The 18719-nt window shown below is 46.0% G+C and overlaps 1 protein-coding gene across 2 annotated transcripts in view; it reads left to right on the forward strand.

The window, feature by feature from the left end:
- The first annotated feature begins 9564 nt into the window (after positions 1-9564).
- LOC103182945 (neuropilin-2) overlaps positions 9565-18719 on the forward strand; it is a 75546-nt gene continuing 66391 nt past the window's right edge. For both annotated transcript variants that reach the window (XM_042336391.1, XM_042336392.1), the window contains exon 1: positions 9565-9929. In XM_042336391.1, the coding sequence (XP_042192325.1) occupies positions 9863-9929 (67 nt within the window). In that variant the 5' untranslated portion in view covers positions 9565-9862. The remainder of the gene's footprint in view (positions 9930-18719) is intronic.

Genomic DNA, 18719 nt, shown 5'->3' on the forward strand with positions numbered 1-18719 from the left:
TTATTAACTTGTGCCATTTATGAATAGCTTGTGCTAATAATCCTCTTATCACATCAATCTGATCTTGAGAATTTCTAACAATATATAACCCCTTTTTTTCCCGTTAAGCATTGTGTTGTCCAGATTTTGTGCCATTGAAATGTTGGATCTGTAACTTAATTGGCCTGGGTTGAGAATTATTCCAACTGAGTCAGGTCTTTCAGTGAAAAAGCTTTTCCTTTTCCATTAGGAGACATTTATAATCTTTACATGAAATGACAGAGTACTTTAAGTTCAAACAATGAGAGTTCCATATACATCTTATCGTAATGCTCAGTTTTTTTAAAAAAAGAAAAAGCTATTATCTTAGTGGATGTTTGGGGAGAAGGTAAACCAAAGCAACTCTGCCCTTGTGAAAAGGCTGACCTTTAAGATAGTCTTTTTTATTTGACCATCTCCAGAGGGCTGGAGTGCAGTATGGGAAGTTACATCCTATCTCAGCCAACTCTGGGTTTGTGTTCTGTTGCCCTTGAACAGGAAGTTTAATTTAATGATAATGGTAATAATCCTTACATTTGATATAGTGCCTTATCACGTATTCAAGATTTAGATCAATAATTTGAGTTTTATGCCTGAACAATATTTGTGAATGCGTGGCTATCAAATTGCAATGCTGGTCTGTGAAGAGGCATTGGATTCTTCTTGTTAAAATATGGGGATTCCAAAGAACAGTTCAAGATTCTCTGGACCATTTGGGACCTGTCCTTGAACCTGACATTAATAGCTCACTTTGTAACGTTCACATTCAGCATCCTCACTGGTAGGAGCACAAGCCATGCTTGTAATGTTTGGAAGATGTATGCAAGGCCATGAGGGTAATCCATCAAAACACTGGTACTCTCAGTGCTTAATACCAATGTGCTCGTTAGCTCAATAACTCATAAGAAATGTGCCACCATAGCGTAATGAATGCAGACTCGGCTAAATATTCAGATATGAAATAGACAGTCATGATTCAGTGCGAGTGTACATGTTTGTGTGTGGGGGGGGGGGGGGGGGGGGGGGGGAGCAGAGGGACATGAGTTTGGAAGGAGGGAGCTGAAAATGTATTTGTGGACCTGAACAGTGAGGAGAGTTGGGAAAGGTCCAAACAGCTTTTCCCATGTTGCTCCTGCGTCACCCATCGTGACTGCTAACATGGGCAGGGGTGCTGTGACTGGCCTGTTTGCATCGTGACTTGCAAATAATTACATTAACGTTTCCTTTCCAGTGATATCATTGTCCGGTTACAGTGTCGGGAACCACAATCCCTGATAGTTCCTATCAACTCCCCACATAGGTCCTCAGAGTGCTGGCTGCAATGTAGAGAATTTAGAAAATCGTGTTTAGCTCAGGAACATTTTTCCATTATTTACGCTGCATGGTAGGAAGAGCGTGGTTGGAATTGTATTTTATATACTAATATTCATTGTCATAATATTGCTGTCATTGAAAATGTATGCATTCTCCAAGTGAGCGCCTAATTAACTGAATATATCACAGCCCTGTCGCTGCAGCAAGCTCTCTGGTAAACACTGGCTGTGGCTATTTTAATAACAAGATTGTATTTTCTTGCACAAAGATAATTAAGTGGTTGCATTTAGTCGACGTTACAGATAGAAAAAAAGACCACACGTCTCCTTAAATTGTATTTTTATCTTTGGGGAAAAGATCAGAGGTCAGACTTCATTTGGCAATTCTTAAAAAAACATTTTTGTTGATAGGGAATGTGAGTGAATATTGGTGGCTCGAATATGCCTTTCATTGGGTGGCTTCAAAATGGATCTATTTATTCTCACTTTCCCCACAACTCTTCAACAAGGGTGGGGAAGGGGTGATTTTAGTTTTCATTTCTCCCCAAAAAGCGGGTAAGAACAAACTGATCGCCAGATAACTTGGGTGCAGTTCCAGATGTCTCTGTGTCGATCGTGAGAAACTGCTCCATTGGTTTAGCTCTCAATTAGCAGAAAGGTGTTTGAAGGCGAGTGGGTCTTATCTGAACATCAGAGATAAGGCCAAAGAAGAGCCCTTGTTTTTCCACAGCCGGCAGTGAGAGATAGCAGCAGGATAAGGGTATATTGTGACATAGTCTGATCACAGCACATGAAAGGGAGGATGTCTCCTAAATATTTCCTTTACAACACTTCCTTTGTTAAGACGTCACACCCCTCCCCCTTCCCCATTCTTTGACTGCCTCGAGATCTTCAGTCCCTATTTACCCGAAATAAACTAACAAAACAAAACTTAACCTTCGGGTTAGCCCTTTATCTCTGAAACTGACAGCGAATGTAAATGAAAGCTCCCTGAATATTAAGAACAGTCGAGATCTTTATCTCTCAATTAATCATACTATTTGCTCTGAGCTCAAACAGCATTCATTAACCTAACTCAGGAACATCAAGGATAATAGACTCCTTTCCTTTTATTTTCTGTCACTATCAACCTCGCCTATTTTACTGCACGCAGGATAGGTTTCAAAATAGTTTAGATTAGTTCATTATTCTTTGGTGTAATATTTTATTAAGATTATAATTACTTGCGTGCTATCATCATTCACGATCTTCCCCAGAGAGTCTCTCAGAATGAATGGATACACACGTCTTCCAATACAGATATGAATCTCGCCTCAATTCACTGTCAGAAATCTGCTGCTGCTGGAGGTGTGAAGTCCCACCCTATTGTTCTCCGGGGCCTGACTTTGTTATTGCAGCAGCGTTGGCTTGAGCTCTGAAACCACAACTACTTCCTCATGCTAAAATCTTTCAACAGCCACCAAAACACGTGTCAACTGGGCAAAGGTAAAGCGAGTTTACAAGAAATCTTTATTGGCCGGTATCAAATGCAAGGTTTATTATTACTCAGGTGAATTGAAGATCCTATTCATGGGGTTCATACAGTTTCACTTCATTTCAACCCCTTGTTGCACTGCAATTCACCAGAGGTAGTGCCCTGGGTGTATCTCACAGTAATTGCTCGATTGACAACCAGACATAAAATCAAGGTAAAGCAATTATCAAAAGAGCAAAGGAGAGGTTAAGAGATTTTTCATTCAGAGTGTTACAGGACAGGGAATGCCCAACCGAGAATGATGGCTAATGCAGAATCCAGGCTTCTAAGTATATGAAAAGGAAAATATAAAAGTTGTGTGGAGAAAAGGCAGGAGAATGTGACTAAATAGAGGGCTAGTGTGGGCACGATAGGCTAAATGGCTTCTTTCTTCACTGTAAATTATGTAAATTTAGTATTTTCACCAATTCCGTGTAGGGGTAACTTCAGTTCCTATTACAGGGTGTCTAATTCAGGGAAGAATGTCACTGCTTGGGGAAATAATGTTTCTTACTGGCTGTAGCATAACTAACTCGACTCAAAGCAAACTTTTCAAGTTCCTGGGCATCCACCCTTCAAGCTTTTTTTTAACATGAAAAAGAGTTCCCATTGTTTAATAATATGCAACTGAACTCATATTAATCATTGGTTAGCTGAGCTTATATTCATTGTAGGTATCCTCAAAACTTTGCTTCACACACTCAAAGCACAGAATGAGGCAAATGTAGAGCTAGCAATATAATTGCAGCTTCCTGGCTCTGCATTATGTGGAACCATTTGTATAACTATAATATGAAAACAATCAAGTTACCTTGATGTAAACCATTGGAGCCCCTCTTTTTGGTCACCAACTAGAAGTGGCTGAAAGGTACTCTGTTCCAAAGTTCAGTTCCATCTGAGAAATGTGACATACTGTGAAATGTAGTAGCTTATTTTCTTGTTCAGCCATAGGCAGAGGTAGATGACCCACTTCACCATCGATGGAAACCATAAGAGCAAGACAGTAGATACGTTGACAAAATGTGGTTAGATGGTCCCAAATGTGAGTCTTAAAAGTCTAAAGGTTGAAGGGAAGCGATGACTGACGGGAGATTAAGTCGTCCACATGCTTCAAGTCCTGGAAAGAATGAGTTAGAGAAAACATAAAGAGATGAACCTCGATTTCAACATAGTGCAGATGCAGAGAGAAGGGAAAGTGTATAGAGCAGCAGATTTGGAGATTAGAAGGAACAAGATAGCAGCAACAACCTCAATAGCATTAATAAAATAGGGGAGACAAGAGGTGGTGTGACAGAAACTAGAGAAGGATTGGAGACCAGAAACAAGAGAAGGATTGTCTATCAGCTTTTTCGTCAATTTTGACTAGGATTCGAGACAGGTGATAAAAGCGTCTCTCTAGATATGGGAGTAAATCTTCATTTCTTGGAGAATCGTGGGTTTCATGGAGATCCTGTAGCTCAGTGGTTTAGAGCGCTCGCCTTGCATGCGAGAGACCTGAGTTTGATTCCCGTCAGGGTGAAACCTTGGGCAAGTTTCCTTACTCCACACGCCTGATAATAATCCCTCAAGAAAAAAAACAATAATAAATTGGTCACTTCAATTCACGACTGTTTGTGGGACACTGCTGTATGCAATTGGCTGCCGTATTTTGCCCACAACTCTACAGTCAATTCACTTTACAGTATATTCTGTGCAACGCTTTGAGACATCTAGAAGATGTGAAAAGCACTGTATCAAATGCAAGGATTATTATTATTTATATTATTATAGATCTAACGAGGAGATACAAAATGTTTGGCGGGACAATGAGCTTCCTGAAGCTTTTTTTACCAATAGAAGAAATTGTGATGAGAGGAGGCCGAGAATGTCAACAGCAACAAATTCCATTTATATAGCACCTTTCATGTTGGCCACAGAAGGACTGGGTTTTGGAATCATCAAAGGTACTGGCTCTCAGTTAACAATTAAAATATATATTTTTGAGTTGTCCAGTCATAGTCATGGAGAAGATCAGGATTCCATGGTTTGACTGTTGCGGTGCAAGAGGAGTTATCATTACATAAGATCTAAAACGAAAATTATAAAATGCAGGTATTATTATAAAATTGATGAATGTGGCATGAAATTATCAGAAAAAGGTTGTTAAGTTTGGAATGATGAGTCAAAGTCATTTGTCTAATGTAGGAAGAAAGTGGGCACAAGAACAGACAATGGGAAACTCCCTGAGTTGATGTAAAATAGTGAGAGAATAAACCGTAAACAATAGCTAATTACATTTATATTGGGCCTTTCACTTCAGAAGGATGTCACACGGTGTTGGACAATTAAAGGTTTGCACCCGCAGAGGGGTGGAGGGTAAGGGAGGTGGGAGTGTGGCCAAAGACACAGTCTGATAATAATCCCTCAAGAAAAAAATAATTAAAAATTGGTCACTTCAATCCATGACTGTTTGTGGGACACTGCTGTGTGCAATTGGCTGCCGCGTTTCTCCCACAAATATACACTTTACAGTATATTCCGTGAAGCACTTTGAGACTCCTAGAAGACGTGAAAAGCGCTATATCAAATGCAAGGATTATTATTAGTCAAAGAGGAATGTCTTGAGATGGGCCTTGAAGGAGGCGAGGGAGGATGTGAGGCAGTGGGAAACCTCACCCAAAACTTTTACCCATTTTTTTTTAAACTAATTTCCAGCATCCCAGCATTTTCAAAAAGATTGTGACGCTGTGCTTTATCTCAAAATAGTCAGATAAAAATAATAAGCCTTGTATTTAATCTAGGGCATTTAATATTAGGGGGATATTCCGAAGTGCCTCACAGGAGTGACTGTAAAATGTGATGGCTGTGTATTTTGTAGGCAAATGCAGCTGCCTATTTGTGCACAACAATGTCCCGCAATAAGCCATGACGTAAGTAATTTTATCTGAGGGATTGTTGGCCAGGGTACCAGTAGAAAGAAATTCTCTTCTCTTTTTGAGCAGTGCAATGCATTCTTTAACAGCCACCTGAACAGGCAGAGGGGACCTCAGTTTAACATTTCATCCAAACGATAGAGCCTTCGACAATGCAGCATTCCCCCAGCACTGGATTGGATCTTAGAGTAAAAAACAACTCGAGTATCTAAGATCCAAATCTTGATTTGGGGCTTGAAACCACAATCCTCTGACTCGGAGGAGAGAGCGCTACCAAATGCGCCAGCCTGTCACAGTGAAGAAAATGAACTTACGTTATATTATAACAAATTATAACAATGACACTCTTCGTGTATGGGTTCCATTGGAAACAGAGAAGAGGAATAAGAGGGGGAACCCATGTGACAATATGATAGCATTTTATTTGACCGCCATAAGCAAAGGTAATTGCATTAGAAGCTTTCTAAAGAGTTGCCCTCTTGGCTCAATGGATAGGGTGACCTTTAGGGTGCAATGTTTGGACCTCAATTTGCCTTTAGAAGATCTTGGGGAAGGGAGGTGGGAAATCAGACAATATTCCCGTGACGATTGCTACCCAGTGACCCCTGCTGGAAAATGAGCAAGAGTGTGTGTGTCTGTGTGTGTGTTGGTTGAGGACATGTTCAGGCTCTGCTGTGATGCCCTCTGTACTGTCTAATACCTCATTGATACTCACTGTCCTGCTTCACCCGTGAAGGATGGCCACTCGTATAAGGTACCTGAGGGCAACTGGAGCCGGGGATGGTCATCGCCTTTTGAAGGTGGGGGGGGGGGGGGGGGGGGGGGGGGGGGGGTTGAATTGGCTTTAGAATCGCACAATAGCCCTTCTCAGTGTAGAGGAGTCCTCTGATCCAGGAAAGCGGATGAAGGTCAGTCCCCGTGAAAGATATCTCATGGGGGGCACCTTCTGACACCTTCCCCTCTCTACCCTCCCCCTCCCCACCCATGTAACGCTGAAGGTATCAACGGGATGGATGGATGGATGGATGGATGAATGGATGGGGGGGGGGGGGGGGATGGATGAGAGTGGGTGGATGGATGGGGGGGGTGGATGGATGGGGGGGTGGATGGGGGGGTGGATGGATGGGGGTGGATGGATGGGGGGGGGGGGTGGATGGGGGGGGGGCGGGGGGTTATACATGTCCAGCTGGAGGCGAGTGATCTGAGAGCGTAAAACGGAACGAGATGCCATCGGTCGTCGCGGCCATATCAGGCGAAACACAGCGGAATATTTTCATCTCCGTGACGCACAGGGACACATATATTGGGTGATGGGTACACACGTACGTGTGCGGGAGTCAGTCAGTGCGAGCGGTGATGTGCAGCTACAGACAGGCAGCAATCCAGGAGGGAGAGGGAGGGAGGGAGAGGGAGGGAGAGAGAGAGAGAGAGAGGGAGGGAGGGAGGGAGGGAGACAGAGAGATAAAGATATCAAGACTCACTGCTGTCGCAACTACAGTCCTACTAAACACTGCCAACTCTCACGGACTCCCTGGAGGATGGATCTTCTCATCCAAACGCTCAGCTATTTTTACCCCCAAAACATATACAGTGTCGCCCCGTTTCAACTATTGCAAAAATCTAATACTTGTCTGTACTTTACCCCCGAACCCAGAACTACCCCACACCTCCCCCCACCCCTTCCTCCTCCCTCCTCCCCCCCCCTTCCTCCTCCACCCCCCCCCCCCCAAAAAAAAAGAGGGGGCATTTGGAGACCGGTTGACGCGTCGGTGCCGGTGGTTGGCTCTCGGGTATTTCGGGCTGAGATTTTCAACCCAAAAGAAAACAGTGTCAGTCGCCGCTTTCCTTCCTCGTTTCACCGGTGACGCCGAATCACAGCGGCTTTTCTGATGATATACACCGTATATCAATACGTTAAATAAAGCGGAGTTTCCTTCCAACTTCACCGTGGAATGTTTCAGTAACTGGGAGGGGGGGGAGAGGGGTGGGGGGGGGAGAGGGGTGGGGGGGGGAGGCGGGGGGAGAGGGGTGGGGGGAGGGGGAGAGGGGTGGGGGGGGGGAGAGGGGGGGGGGGGGGAGGGGAGGGGGGGGGTGGTGGGGGGAGTTCTTTTGACTCGTACATCACATTTCGCACTGTAGTGTGTGGCTGTGTGTGTGTGTGTGTGTGTCTCTGTGGCTGTGTGTGTGTGTGTGGCTGTGTGTGTGTGTCTCTGTGGCTGTGTGTGTGTGTGTCTCTGTGGCTGTGTGTGTGTGTGTGTGTCTCTGTGGCTGTGTGTGTGTGTGTGTGTGTCTCTGGCTGTGTGTGTGGCTGTGTGTGTGTGTGGCTGTGGCTGTGTGTGTGTGTGTGTGTCTCTGTGGCTGTGTGTGTGTGTGTGTGTTTGGGAGCAAAGTCGGTTGATTTGTTACTGCGTCTTTCTGGTACAGTGGAGCGGATGCTTTTCAAATAAATAAATCAACTCGATGCAGTCGACAGCTATTAATATTTATTGGCGGTTCTTTAAAAAAAATGTTCAGTAGGACGTACAGATGTTCTCCCCCCCCCTCCTCCGCGTGTTAATGTTGCAGTTTCACCCCCCACTCCCCCTCCCCTCCCCTCCCACCCCCCGGGGATCCGTCCTCAACCCTCACATCTGCGATAAGCGAAAGCCTCTTTGAACCGAGGGACAGATTGGTCCATGAGGGGTACGGAATGTGTTGTGGTTTTGTGGGAAGGAGCCGAGGAGAGCGATTCTTACTGTGTGGGGGGGAGAGAGGGAGAGAGGGAGAGGGAGACAGTGCAGTGTGTGTGTGTGTAACTCGGGGTGTGTTTATCTGCTCTGTAGCGCAGGGTCTGTCGCTGTTAATCGCGGCTCCGGCCCCCGGGAGGGCGTTCCGCACGCGTGTGTGTAATGTGTGTAATGTGTGTGTGTAATGTGCGTGTGTTGTGTGTGTGTGTGTAATGTGAGCGCCTTGTTTTATGCTCTTACCGTTCACATGCGAATAGAACAGTCCGAGGAGAGGACGGAGAGAGGGAGAGAGAGAGAGGGACAGAGAGAGAGGGATAGAGAGAGAGAGGAGGGACACAGAGAGAGGGATAGAGAGAGAGAGAGAGAGAGAGAGAAAAACGAGAGCACAGACGCCAAGAATTCAGAAACAACCGAGTGGACACTTCGCAACGCTTTCTCTTTCCATTTGCCCCTTGAAATAGGCGAGTTCCGAGCAGACGGTGTCGGTTGGCTTCTGGATAGAGTTTGGAGAGTTTTTTTCTTCTCTCTTTTTTTTTGGTGGGGGGAAGAGAGAGAGAGAGAGAGAGAGAGAGAAAGGGGTGAAAAGGCGAGTTGTTTAGTACGGATCGTGCCGTTTCGTGCGTGTGCGTGTTTTTTTTTGGAGAAGGTTAGAAAGGAGTTGCGTTGCGAAGCGCGATCGTGTCGGCTTTGCAGGAGGGTCAGACAGCTCTGTCTGTGTCTGTCTGTCTGTCTGTCTGACTCTCTCTCTCTCGTGTGATCGAACCCCCCCCCCCCCCCCCCGTGTTTTCTCGGGTTTGTGCTCTATCTGAATCTCGCACCGTCTCCAGGATGTTGCCCGGCGGACAGGAAAGCTTCAAACCGTTCACTGGAAGGAAGTGACACGAACCCTCTCGAAGAGAAGAGAAGAGAATAGAAAGAGGAGAGAAGAGGTTTCTTCGGAGGGTGATTTTTTTTGGGGGGGGAAAAACACTCCCCCACCAACCCCCATCATCATCATCATCATCACTCACGCACCCACCCACCCACCCACCTCTAACGCAGAGAGACAGACAGACAGACAGACAGACAGACAGACAGACAGAGAGGTAAAAAAAAACAACCCAAGAAGCCGAACGCGAGAGGGAGTGAGCGAGAGACCAGAGAGCGGAGACACTGACTTCATTCACCTCTCTCCAAAGTGAGGTGCGGAGGCGCACGGAATATAACGGATCCGGGACTGTTAATAGCTCGGGAGGAGATTTACAATCATATATATAACACACACACACACACGTACACACACACACACACACACACGTACACACAAGAGCCGAAAGAAAACAGCCGATCGGAGAAGAAGTGGGAAAAAAAAGGGGTGGAAATCAAAGGTGATCAGTAAACATGAAGCGGATCTCTGCGCTCTGGACGGTGTCGCTTTGGCTTTTGAAACTTGTCTCAGGAGAGAACGGTAAGAACCGATGGAAACTTTCTCTCGTTGTACAGCACAGGGTCTCTTTACGGGGGGGGGGGGTCGGGGCTGGGGGGGGGGGGGGGACAGAGGCATTTTTTGAGCAGTTTAACCCCCACACACACACACACACACACACCCCTCTCCTGAATTGTTTATTGCGAACGCGTTTGAAATCGGGCCCCGACTTTCTCTTCCCCGTAGTTAAGCGCACAAGTCGGAGGGGTTTGCGGTGCCTCGGGATGTTGTCACACATCAAAGCTTTGCTTTAAAGACTCCCCCACTCCCCCCCCCTCCCCTCTCCCCTTCTCCCCTTTTTACTCTCTCTCTCTCTCTCTCTCCCCCTCACAAGACAACCTCGCGAATTGGGTAAAAAAATATATAACAGCGGCGGATCTGGAATTTGGCGGCTGTGAGCAACACATCTGGATTACATAACAGCGATCCCCCCCAATAGAGATGTTAACGTGTGGGGTGTGTGAGAGGGGAGGAGGGGGGGACTACCTTGAACTCTCTACGGGTTGATACACTTTTTAATGCCCCTCCACACACACAACCCCCCCCCCCCCCCCCACACACACACACCCCTACACTCCACACACACACCCCTACACACACCCACACACACCCCTACACACACCCCTACACACATTAAAGAAAAAGTAACGTCGCTTCACAACCGATTGGGAAGAAAAACATAAGAGAAAAAGGACAGGGAGTTGAGGTTGAGGTGGCAATGTGTGTGTGTGTGTGTTGTGTGTATAAAGTTTATTATTTGCAAACAGATGTGAACTTCTCCCAACTTTTCGGCGCTGTGTGTGACTTTTTTTTGGATGGGGGTGAGAGGGAGAGAGAGAGAGAGTGAGAGAGAGGATAGGAACAGAGATCGTGAGCTGTTCAGCTTTTTTCCCCCAAAAAAACACATACACACAGACACGTTAACCTGATGTTGGCGGAGCTCAGACGAAAGATCATTAATATAAAGCAGACGGTCTGACTCTCTGACACAGCGCTTCGCTTTGTTGGGCAACAAGTCCTTTTTTTTCCCCATTTCTGGGGTAAAAAAAAATACCACTACTCCGCACCGAAGAGAAACTGCGATCAGATCGATGCGGTTCGTGCACTTAAAGAGGCGACTCCCGACTATGTTATGTGGGTTTTGAACACAAACTGCAGAAGGGACACTGACAACGCCGGGATTTTGCTGCGCTGTTCGCTCGGCGTTGGCGAAAACTTTTTAGTTGTGATTTATAGGCAATCGCTCGCCTTTGAATCCGGTCCATATAAACCCCATCCCTTCCCCCGAGGACATGAATCTGGTTTGATTTGAATGCAGTTGCGGTTTTTTTTTAATATGCATATATTAATATATGTATTAATATTGATATATGTGTCTAAAAAAAATTATTACAAAAAAAGGGGAAGAATCGTAACGGGACACTCATAAACTTCTGATGTGATGTGTGATCGCCGATATCTAATCTGTCTGTCTGTCTGTCTGTCTGTCTGTCTGTCTGCCAAGAGTTCATGCGGGGGAGAGAGCCCCGGTTTGGGGGGAGAGAGCCCCGGTTTGGGGGGAGAGAGCCCCGGTTTGGGGGGAGAGAGCCCCGGTTTGGGGGGAGAGAGCCCCGGTTTGGGGGAAGAGAGCCCCGGTTTGGGGGAGAGAGCTCCAGTCTGCGGGAGAGAGAGAGAGCCCCCTCGCCTTGCGGGAGAGAGAGAGAGAGAGAGCCCCTATCCTTGCGGGAGACAGAACCCCTAGCCTTGCGGGGAGAGAGAGAGCCTCCAGCCTTGCGGGAGAGAGAGCCTCCAGCCTTGCGGGAGAGAGAGAGCCTCCAGCCTTGCGGGAGAGAGAGAGCCTCCAGCCTTGCGGGAGAGAGAGAGCCTCCAGCCTTGCGGGTGAGAGAGAGAGAGAGCCCCTATCCTTGCGGGAGAGAGAACTCAGCCTTGCGGGAGAGAGAGAGCCTCCAGCCTTGCGGGTGAGAGAGAGAGAGAGCCCGTAGCCTTGCGGGGGAGAGAGCCCCAGTTTGGGGGAGAGAGCCCCAGTTTGGGGGAGAGAGCCCCAGTTTGGGGGAGAGAGCCCCAGTTTGGGGGAGAGAGCCCCAGTTTGGGGGAGAGAGCCCCAGTTTGGGGGAGAGAGCCCCAGTCGGGTGTGACCAGCGGGGGGTGACCCTGTGGAGTGGATTATTACAGAAGGATTTGTGGCATTAAAACAAAAAAACCCTTATCTATGTCCTTCCAATTGGTTCCGAATCTTCTGCCCAAAATTGCCCCCTCTCTGATCATTTGATCCCTCCAGTTTTCTAACCATTTTTATTTCTTCCCTCCCACTCCCCCCCCCCCCCCCCCACCCCCCCAAAAAAAAATCTCCCTCCTTTGCCCCTTTGCTGTCGGCAAATCCTGGCTTAAAACCACTCGCGATCGGTGTGGCCTCTGTGAGTCTGTGACACTGACCCGAGGAGGAAAGTTATTTCAAGGAAATACATCAATAGCGGCTGTGGCTCTGGGATGCGGTGGTGTTTGTGGTTAGTTCTGTACTGGAGCGCACACACACACACACACACACAGATCACTAGTTTACTGGGAATACCCACCCAATCCCCCTCCTCCTCTCCCCACTTTTCTGCCTTCCCCCCAAAAAATAATAAATAATAATCCCTGTGATACAGCGGAAGGACGTCTCAAAAGCGCTTGGCAGGATTTATTAAAACGTGTAAATGACTTGTCATTTTGAGGGACTCAGACCGAACAGGCATGAAGTGAATTCGCCTCGCTTCCTCCCTTTCCTCCTCCGAGGCCGGCCTCAAGACCTTTCGCTTCGACCGTGCCTTCGGCTCCCCTCTCGATTCTCTACCCCCTCCTCGCTGCCTCTCTTCCCTCCCCTCACCCTGACCATTGCCCCCCAATGCTCGGGTCCCGACCCAACTGTTCAGCGCATTGGGACGTCCTCCCGACGTGAAAGGCGCTCTCTAAATGGAATCTTGTTGTTGTTGTTGTTGTTGAATGACTAACTTTTATCTGGGGGATTGCTGGTCAGAACACCCAGAGAGAAAAAAAAGTCTTAAGCAGTGCTATCTAATCCTTATTCTAATGGGCGTTTCATTTGCTGTACATAACAGAATCCATTCCTCCTCGCAGTCGATGATATAGAAATAATAACAATAATAACAATCCTTGTATTTGATATAGCACCTTATCATGTTGTTGAGATGTCTCGAAAGCGCTTCACAGACTATATTGTAAAGTGGATTCACTGTATATTTTGTGGGCACCCAAGTGCGTACAGCAGTGTCCCACAAACAGCCATGGATTGAGTGTCCCAATTTTTTTNGAGGGATTATTATCCCCGGAAAGTGATCGATCAATCGACTAACAACCGGGTGCCTCCTCACTGCTAGGTAAACAAAGGCGTGTGGAGTAAGGAAACGTGCCTAAGATTTCTCCCCACCCGGGAATCTAACCCGGGTCCTCTTTCTTGTGAGGCAAGCACGCTAACCACTACGCTATGGGACTTCAGATTGTTTGAATGTGTCTCAGATTTCAGATTTTGTGAAGTACGGACACATTTCCTATTCAGAAATCTGTTAAGAAATATTTCCCAACCTTATTTGCACTTTCACTGTATAAATCCTGTTGCCGTTCCTTGTACTGTAGCTGTCTGCCTCTGGGGGTTTGTGCAATTTGAGATTCAGCATGAAGAAGCTCACGTCTGGAAGATTCAGTTTTAAAAGAGACGAGGAAGCATGCCCAGAAAGCAGAATGCTTGGGGGCTTTACTGGCACAAGCAGTCATTTATTTGTTTGTATTTACAGTGTACAGGGGTTTAAGAAGGTGGGTTTATTTGCTGCAGCTGATCACTATTTTGTCACCAGTTGGTGATTGAGCTGTGTTTCGAGGCTGATCCATTTGGCACCGCTCTGCTTAAAAGTTTTTAGTTACAGTTCTGACACTTGGCTGAGTCCTGGCTGGGCTGAAGGCTCTGACTGAGATATTTACATGGTGGAAGCCTGCAGAAGCTGGGATCCTCTCCAGTTGACTGACTGATTAAACATCAGCCTTGTTTCAACACTACAGAATTGTTTGGTGTATCTGGAAGCTGTATATAGAGATGTACAGTGTGTTCGGGGAGCTATGCACAGAGATGGACAGTATATGGGAGATGCGCACAAGATATTCAGTGTGTGGGTCAGTTGTAAACGTGTGTGAACAGAGATGAATTCAGAGTTATACAGTGTGTGTGTGTAAATGGGGGGGTGGTGTAACTGATGTAAAGGGTTATTGGAATTGTATAGAGATGTGCTGCGTGGTGGCTGAGTTCAGAGATGTCAACATCAGAAAGATGGTAGACATGGGTTTACGATCAAAAGAATGACTTGCATTACATACCCATTGAAACAAAAGGAACTGTTTTAGTTTTGAGAGGAAGATATGTTAATGCCCTGGTTATATTGCAGGGCTGAGGCTGTCAAAACACATGCTTCAGTGTCACGTAGCCAGCTTTGCCCCAGTGTGTGAATGAGAAAGCCAACAGTACAAATGCAAAGGTGCTGTGACTGTTTGTTCAGTTGTGTGCAGTATTGCTCCATGTGTTTTGTCCATGGAGCGTACACAGAGATACTGTGCACATTTGGAGTCAATACAGAAAAGTCAATCATGGAGTTGTTGTGTATCTGTATATATAATGTATATGTATACCTGTAATATATATATATATTAAACACAACAACACCATATGCCGGTAAGTCTGCTTAAAATCAGATACCCAAGGCAGGTGTTGATATCGCCCACATGACTGGAGGACATGGGCAGAAACTGAGACAGAACTATTACCATCATGCAGGACTGTTGACTATGATCGATTTTTATTTTCCAAAAGTAGGGAAAAAAGTAGGAATACCAGAACCAGGCTGGGGGGTGTTGTGAGAAACTCTTTATATATTAATAAACCCAGACATTGGGCGTTAATAGGTGAATAAAGACAACACCTCAGATAATACTAGTCTTGCTTGTTCACCTTTCCCAGAACAGGAGGTGACAATCATCTTTGGGAAGTTCAGATGTTGGGGAAGTTCAAATTTCCGAATGAAACTCTCTCCTGTCTTACCTCCCCCCTTCCACCCCCCCCCCCCCCCCCCCCACCCAATCTCTCTCTGAGTTCAGGCTCCCAATCTGTCTAACTAAAAGCAATTTGAGATGTTCTCTCTATGTAAAAGGCAAGTTGTTGGTGTCTCTCAGCTCCCACCACCCGGTCGGGTGCCCATCCAGCCCTGTGAAGCTCTTTGAGACATCCTCCCAACATGAAAGGCGCTGTATACATTGTATTGTTGACCCCACCAGAACAACCTAAGTGAGAATGTATTTACACTGCCACTTGCTAGTGACTCGCATGCATTTTACATGTTGTATTTTACTGCAGGCTGGTTCATACTCACACTGAGCTTTTGCCCAAATGAGGGTGCTTTCACCCCTCCCCCGTGGTCCACGGGTACTAGACTGAGTCAGTCTTGTCTCTGCGCCACGGGAGCAATTGGCTGTGTGTCAGATTAGGGTGTGATTTTATTTTCAGCATAAATTAACTGAATAATAACCAGTTCTGAAACAGATGATGCTTTAAACACATTTAATACAAATGGAGAGGGGCTGTGTAGCATCTTGTACAATAACACTTTATTCATGCATTGTATCATCGACAAAGTAAAGCTTCCTTCTACTCCGTGCAACAAATTGACTTAATCCCCTTCACAAGTGTGATTTTTTTCACTTGCAACACCAGCCATCCTTATGGTCTCTGACATAAATTATCAATTTGGTGCCAAATTGTCGTCAGTTTTATGATGTGATCAAACTCAATTTACAGATGATCTTTATGGCCAGCTTCATGCATCAGTTTGGACCTGACTTAAACATAACGCCCATAAACATAGACTCACTGTGTCACATTCAGCAGACATTTTCTTTGGTCAGCTGCATGTCTGACACACGTGGAAACCCATCACAAATGCTTAAACGTATCTAAAAAAAATCTTGGGCAGCCGTGTGTGTAACATATGTGGAAACCCACACAGAGTCCCACACATGTGTGCCACATGGAAATTTCCCCGTGTCTGGAATGGAGTGCACGCATGCTCCCTGATGGGATGCACCCTGTTTACATAATTCTGGAGAGTGTAAAGGGCAGCTTAGCAAGTGCCAAGGTGTGGGGAACCCAGAGCGAGCATCCAGTGTACTGCTGGAGTTTAACCAGCTAAAACCAGTTGCCATTGAGAACACTGGATAACAATCAGGAGCAGAACCTGATCTGATTTCCTTCCGCCTTCCTCGCTTGGGGTTGCAGAGGTAATTTGAACTCACGCCCCTCTTTGCCAGCTTGATTCAACACAGCCTGAGATGGGCTGCCTGCCTCGTATGGTTCAGTCACAGGACCACAGGGCTCTGAGGGGATGCAGTTACCAGTTGAGCCATGGGAGGGAGCTAACTGTTGCGCTGCCTTTCATCACGTTCACATCGCACGGCAGGTGTGTGAGACCCTACGGAGGGTCCCCGGGGAGCAGCTCTGCTGGGAATTGTTCACAAAGCTGCGTGTGAGTTTTCTGGACACATGAGTTATCTCACCAGGCGCAGATCGCAAGCAATGTGTAGTTTGTCTTTGCTGGGAGCTGGTCTGGCCTATTCTGAAGGCAGAGTTGAGTCAGTGAGAGAGAGAGAGTGAATGTGGTAGTGAATGGTTCGGGTTTGCACAGTTTAACTGAAGGCACCTCGTTCCCTCCTATCTCTCTCTCTCTCTCCCTCTGATGACAAAGCCAGTGGCCGCACTGCATCCCCTGTTACACCAGCTGCTATACTGAATTTCATGTTTTTTTTGCAGGAGTTTTGTTACATACCCAGGCACACAGCCAGAGAGCAGCGTCAGCCTTTTCAGTGAAATCACCCAGTGCCTGTCACCCAGGCATCGCAGCAAGATTATTCTTTCAATCTAGGGTCATGTGAAAAGATTTGGAGGATGGGGCAAATGCACATTATTCTGGAGGCATTAGACTGAGGAATGGGAAGGGGCAAAGAACTCTGCCCCATGTGTACACTGTGGTGCATTGGTTTACACCAACTTAAAATTGGCTATGGTTTCCCGGATGAGGTAAAACCTTAGGCAAGTTTCCTTACTCCACACGCTTACCTAGCAGTAAGTAGGAGCCCAGTTGTTAGTCGTTTGGCAGATTGCTTTGCGGGGTAATATTCCCTCCAAATTTCTTTAAAAAAATTAATGGTCACTCAATCTATGACACTTTGTGTGAAACTGCTGTGTGCAATTGGTTGTTGCCTTTCACTACAGAATACAGTCACACCACTTTATATGTCCTGTGAAGTGCTTTGAGATGTCTCATTGACGTGATAAGGTGCTATACCAAATGCAAGGATTATTATATTATTTCACGAACTCAGTTTCTAAGAGGTGCATCAGGTTTTTTTTGGTGGGGTGGAGAATGGAGGAGAAGGAACTCTGCACCATGTGCACAATTTGCTCCATTGATCAGGGCTTTGCTCAAACATTTGAAATGGCAGAACATTTACTGTAGAAACAGGAGGAGGCCATTCAGCCCATCAAGCCGGGTTGTGCAAAATGATTACAGTTGACCTGGAAATATGACAAAAAGCCCTGGGACATCAGGTAAGCAAGTCCAAGCTGCTGACTTTGTTAACTGAATCTTGCCAGGAAATATTTTGGCCTGGCATGTTATAAAAATTACATCAAGGTTTGTTGTTTTGAGTAACATCATGTGCCTCATGAATCCAGTTACCACCAGTTCAAAACACATGAGCTGTGATGCTGGTGGGTGGGGCGGGTGCTGTAAAAGACTGATAAGACGACTGACTGACTGACTAGCAACTCATAAAGAGTAGGATGCCTGGCAGTAAGTGGGTGGGACAGAATAATACTGCATTGATGACGAGAATGAAGCCGAAAAGTCATTTCCTTTTTATTGCAAGTAGTTTGCAACAATTTTGAAATTTCTCTGTCGTCAAATTAACGCCTCCCATCAACATCTCCTGTTCACACCTCCCGGTGCCCGACAAATATTAACCTGTGTTAGTTGGGGGGTTGGGGGTGGCGGGGTGTAATTCAGATTCTACTCCCTGCACCAAGTTTAAGATTAAATAAATGCAGAGATAAAAGTCATCGCAAGGGAGCTTTCATTTAAATAACTCGTGAGATGATCCTTGTTTCAACAAAAGAGGAATTGACTTCTATTTGCCTTGACTTTTTGAGCATTTATTTTTTAATCTCTTTTTTTCTCCTTGGTGCAATACTTGGTGGAGTGTCCACACTGGGGAAGGCTGAGCTGCTGGAAAGGCAAACTGATGCTGGGCAGTTACCCAGAAGATAGCAAGCACCAGGCAATGACCTCCTTTTGGATGGGCTCCGCTCATCTCGTCCTGGGGAACAGTCTACTGAGTTTGATATCATCTCCTCCAGTTGTCAACATTGAGTGTCGCGACCATATTATTGTAGCTGCATCCTAAGTCCCCTTTATAAGAGGAAGCTGGTGTAAGATTCAGGGGACAGAGAGAGGTTGTCAATCCTTATATATTCTGGGAACAGCTATTTACAATAATGTGTGTTGTCCTCATGTTCACAAACATAGTCTTTGCATTGATAGCAAAAATATTCAGTCAATTCAGCAAAAATATTCAGTCAATTCGCTTTACAGCATATACTGTGAAGCGCTTTGAGACGCCTCAACAACATGATAAGACGCTATATTCAAGAATTATTATATTCAAAATATTCACCCTTCC

Source organism: Callorhinchus milii, unplaced genomic scaffold (genome assembly GCF_018977255.1).
Source record: "Callorhinchus milii isolate IMCB2004 unplaced genomic scaffold, IMCB_Cmil_1.0 Scaffold6, whole genome shotgun sequence".
Taxonomy (NCBI): domain Eukaryota; kingdom Metazoa; phylum Chordata; class Chondrichthyes; order Chimaeriformes; family Callorhinchidae; genus Callorhinchus; species Callorhinchus milii.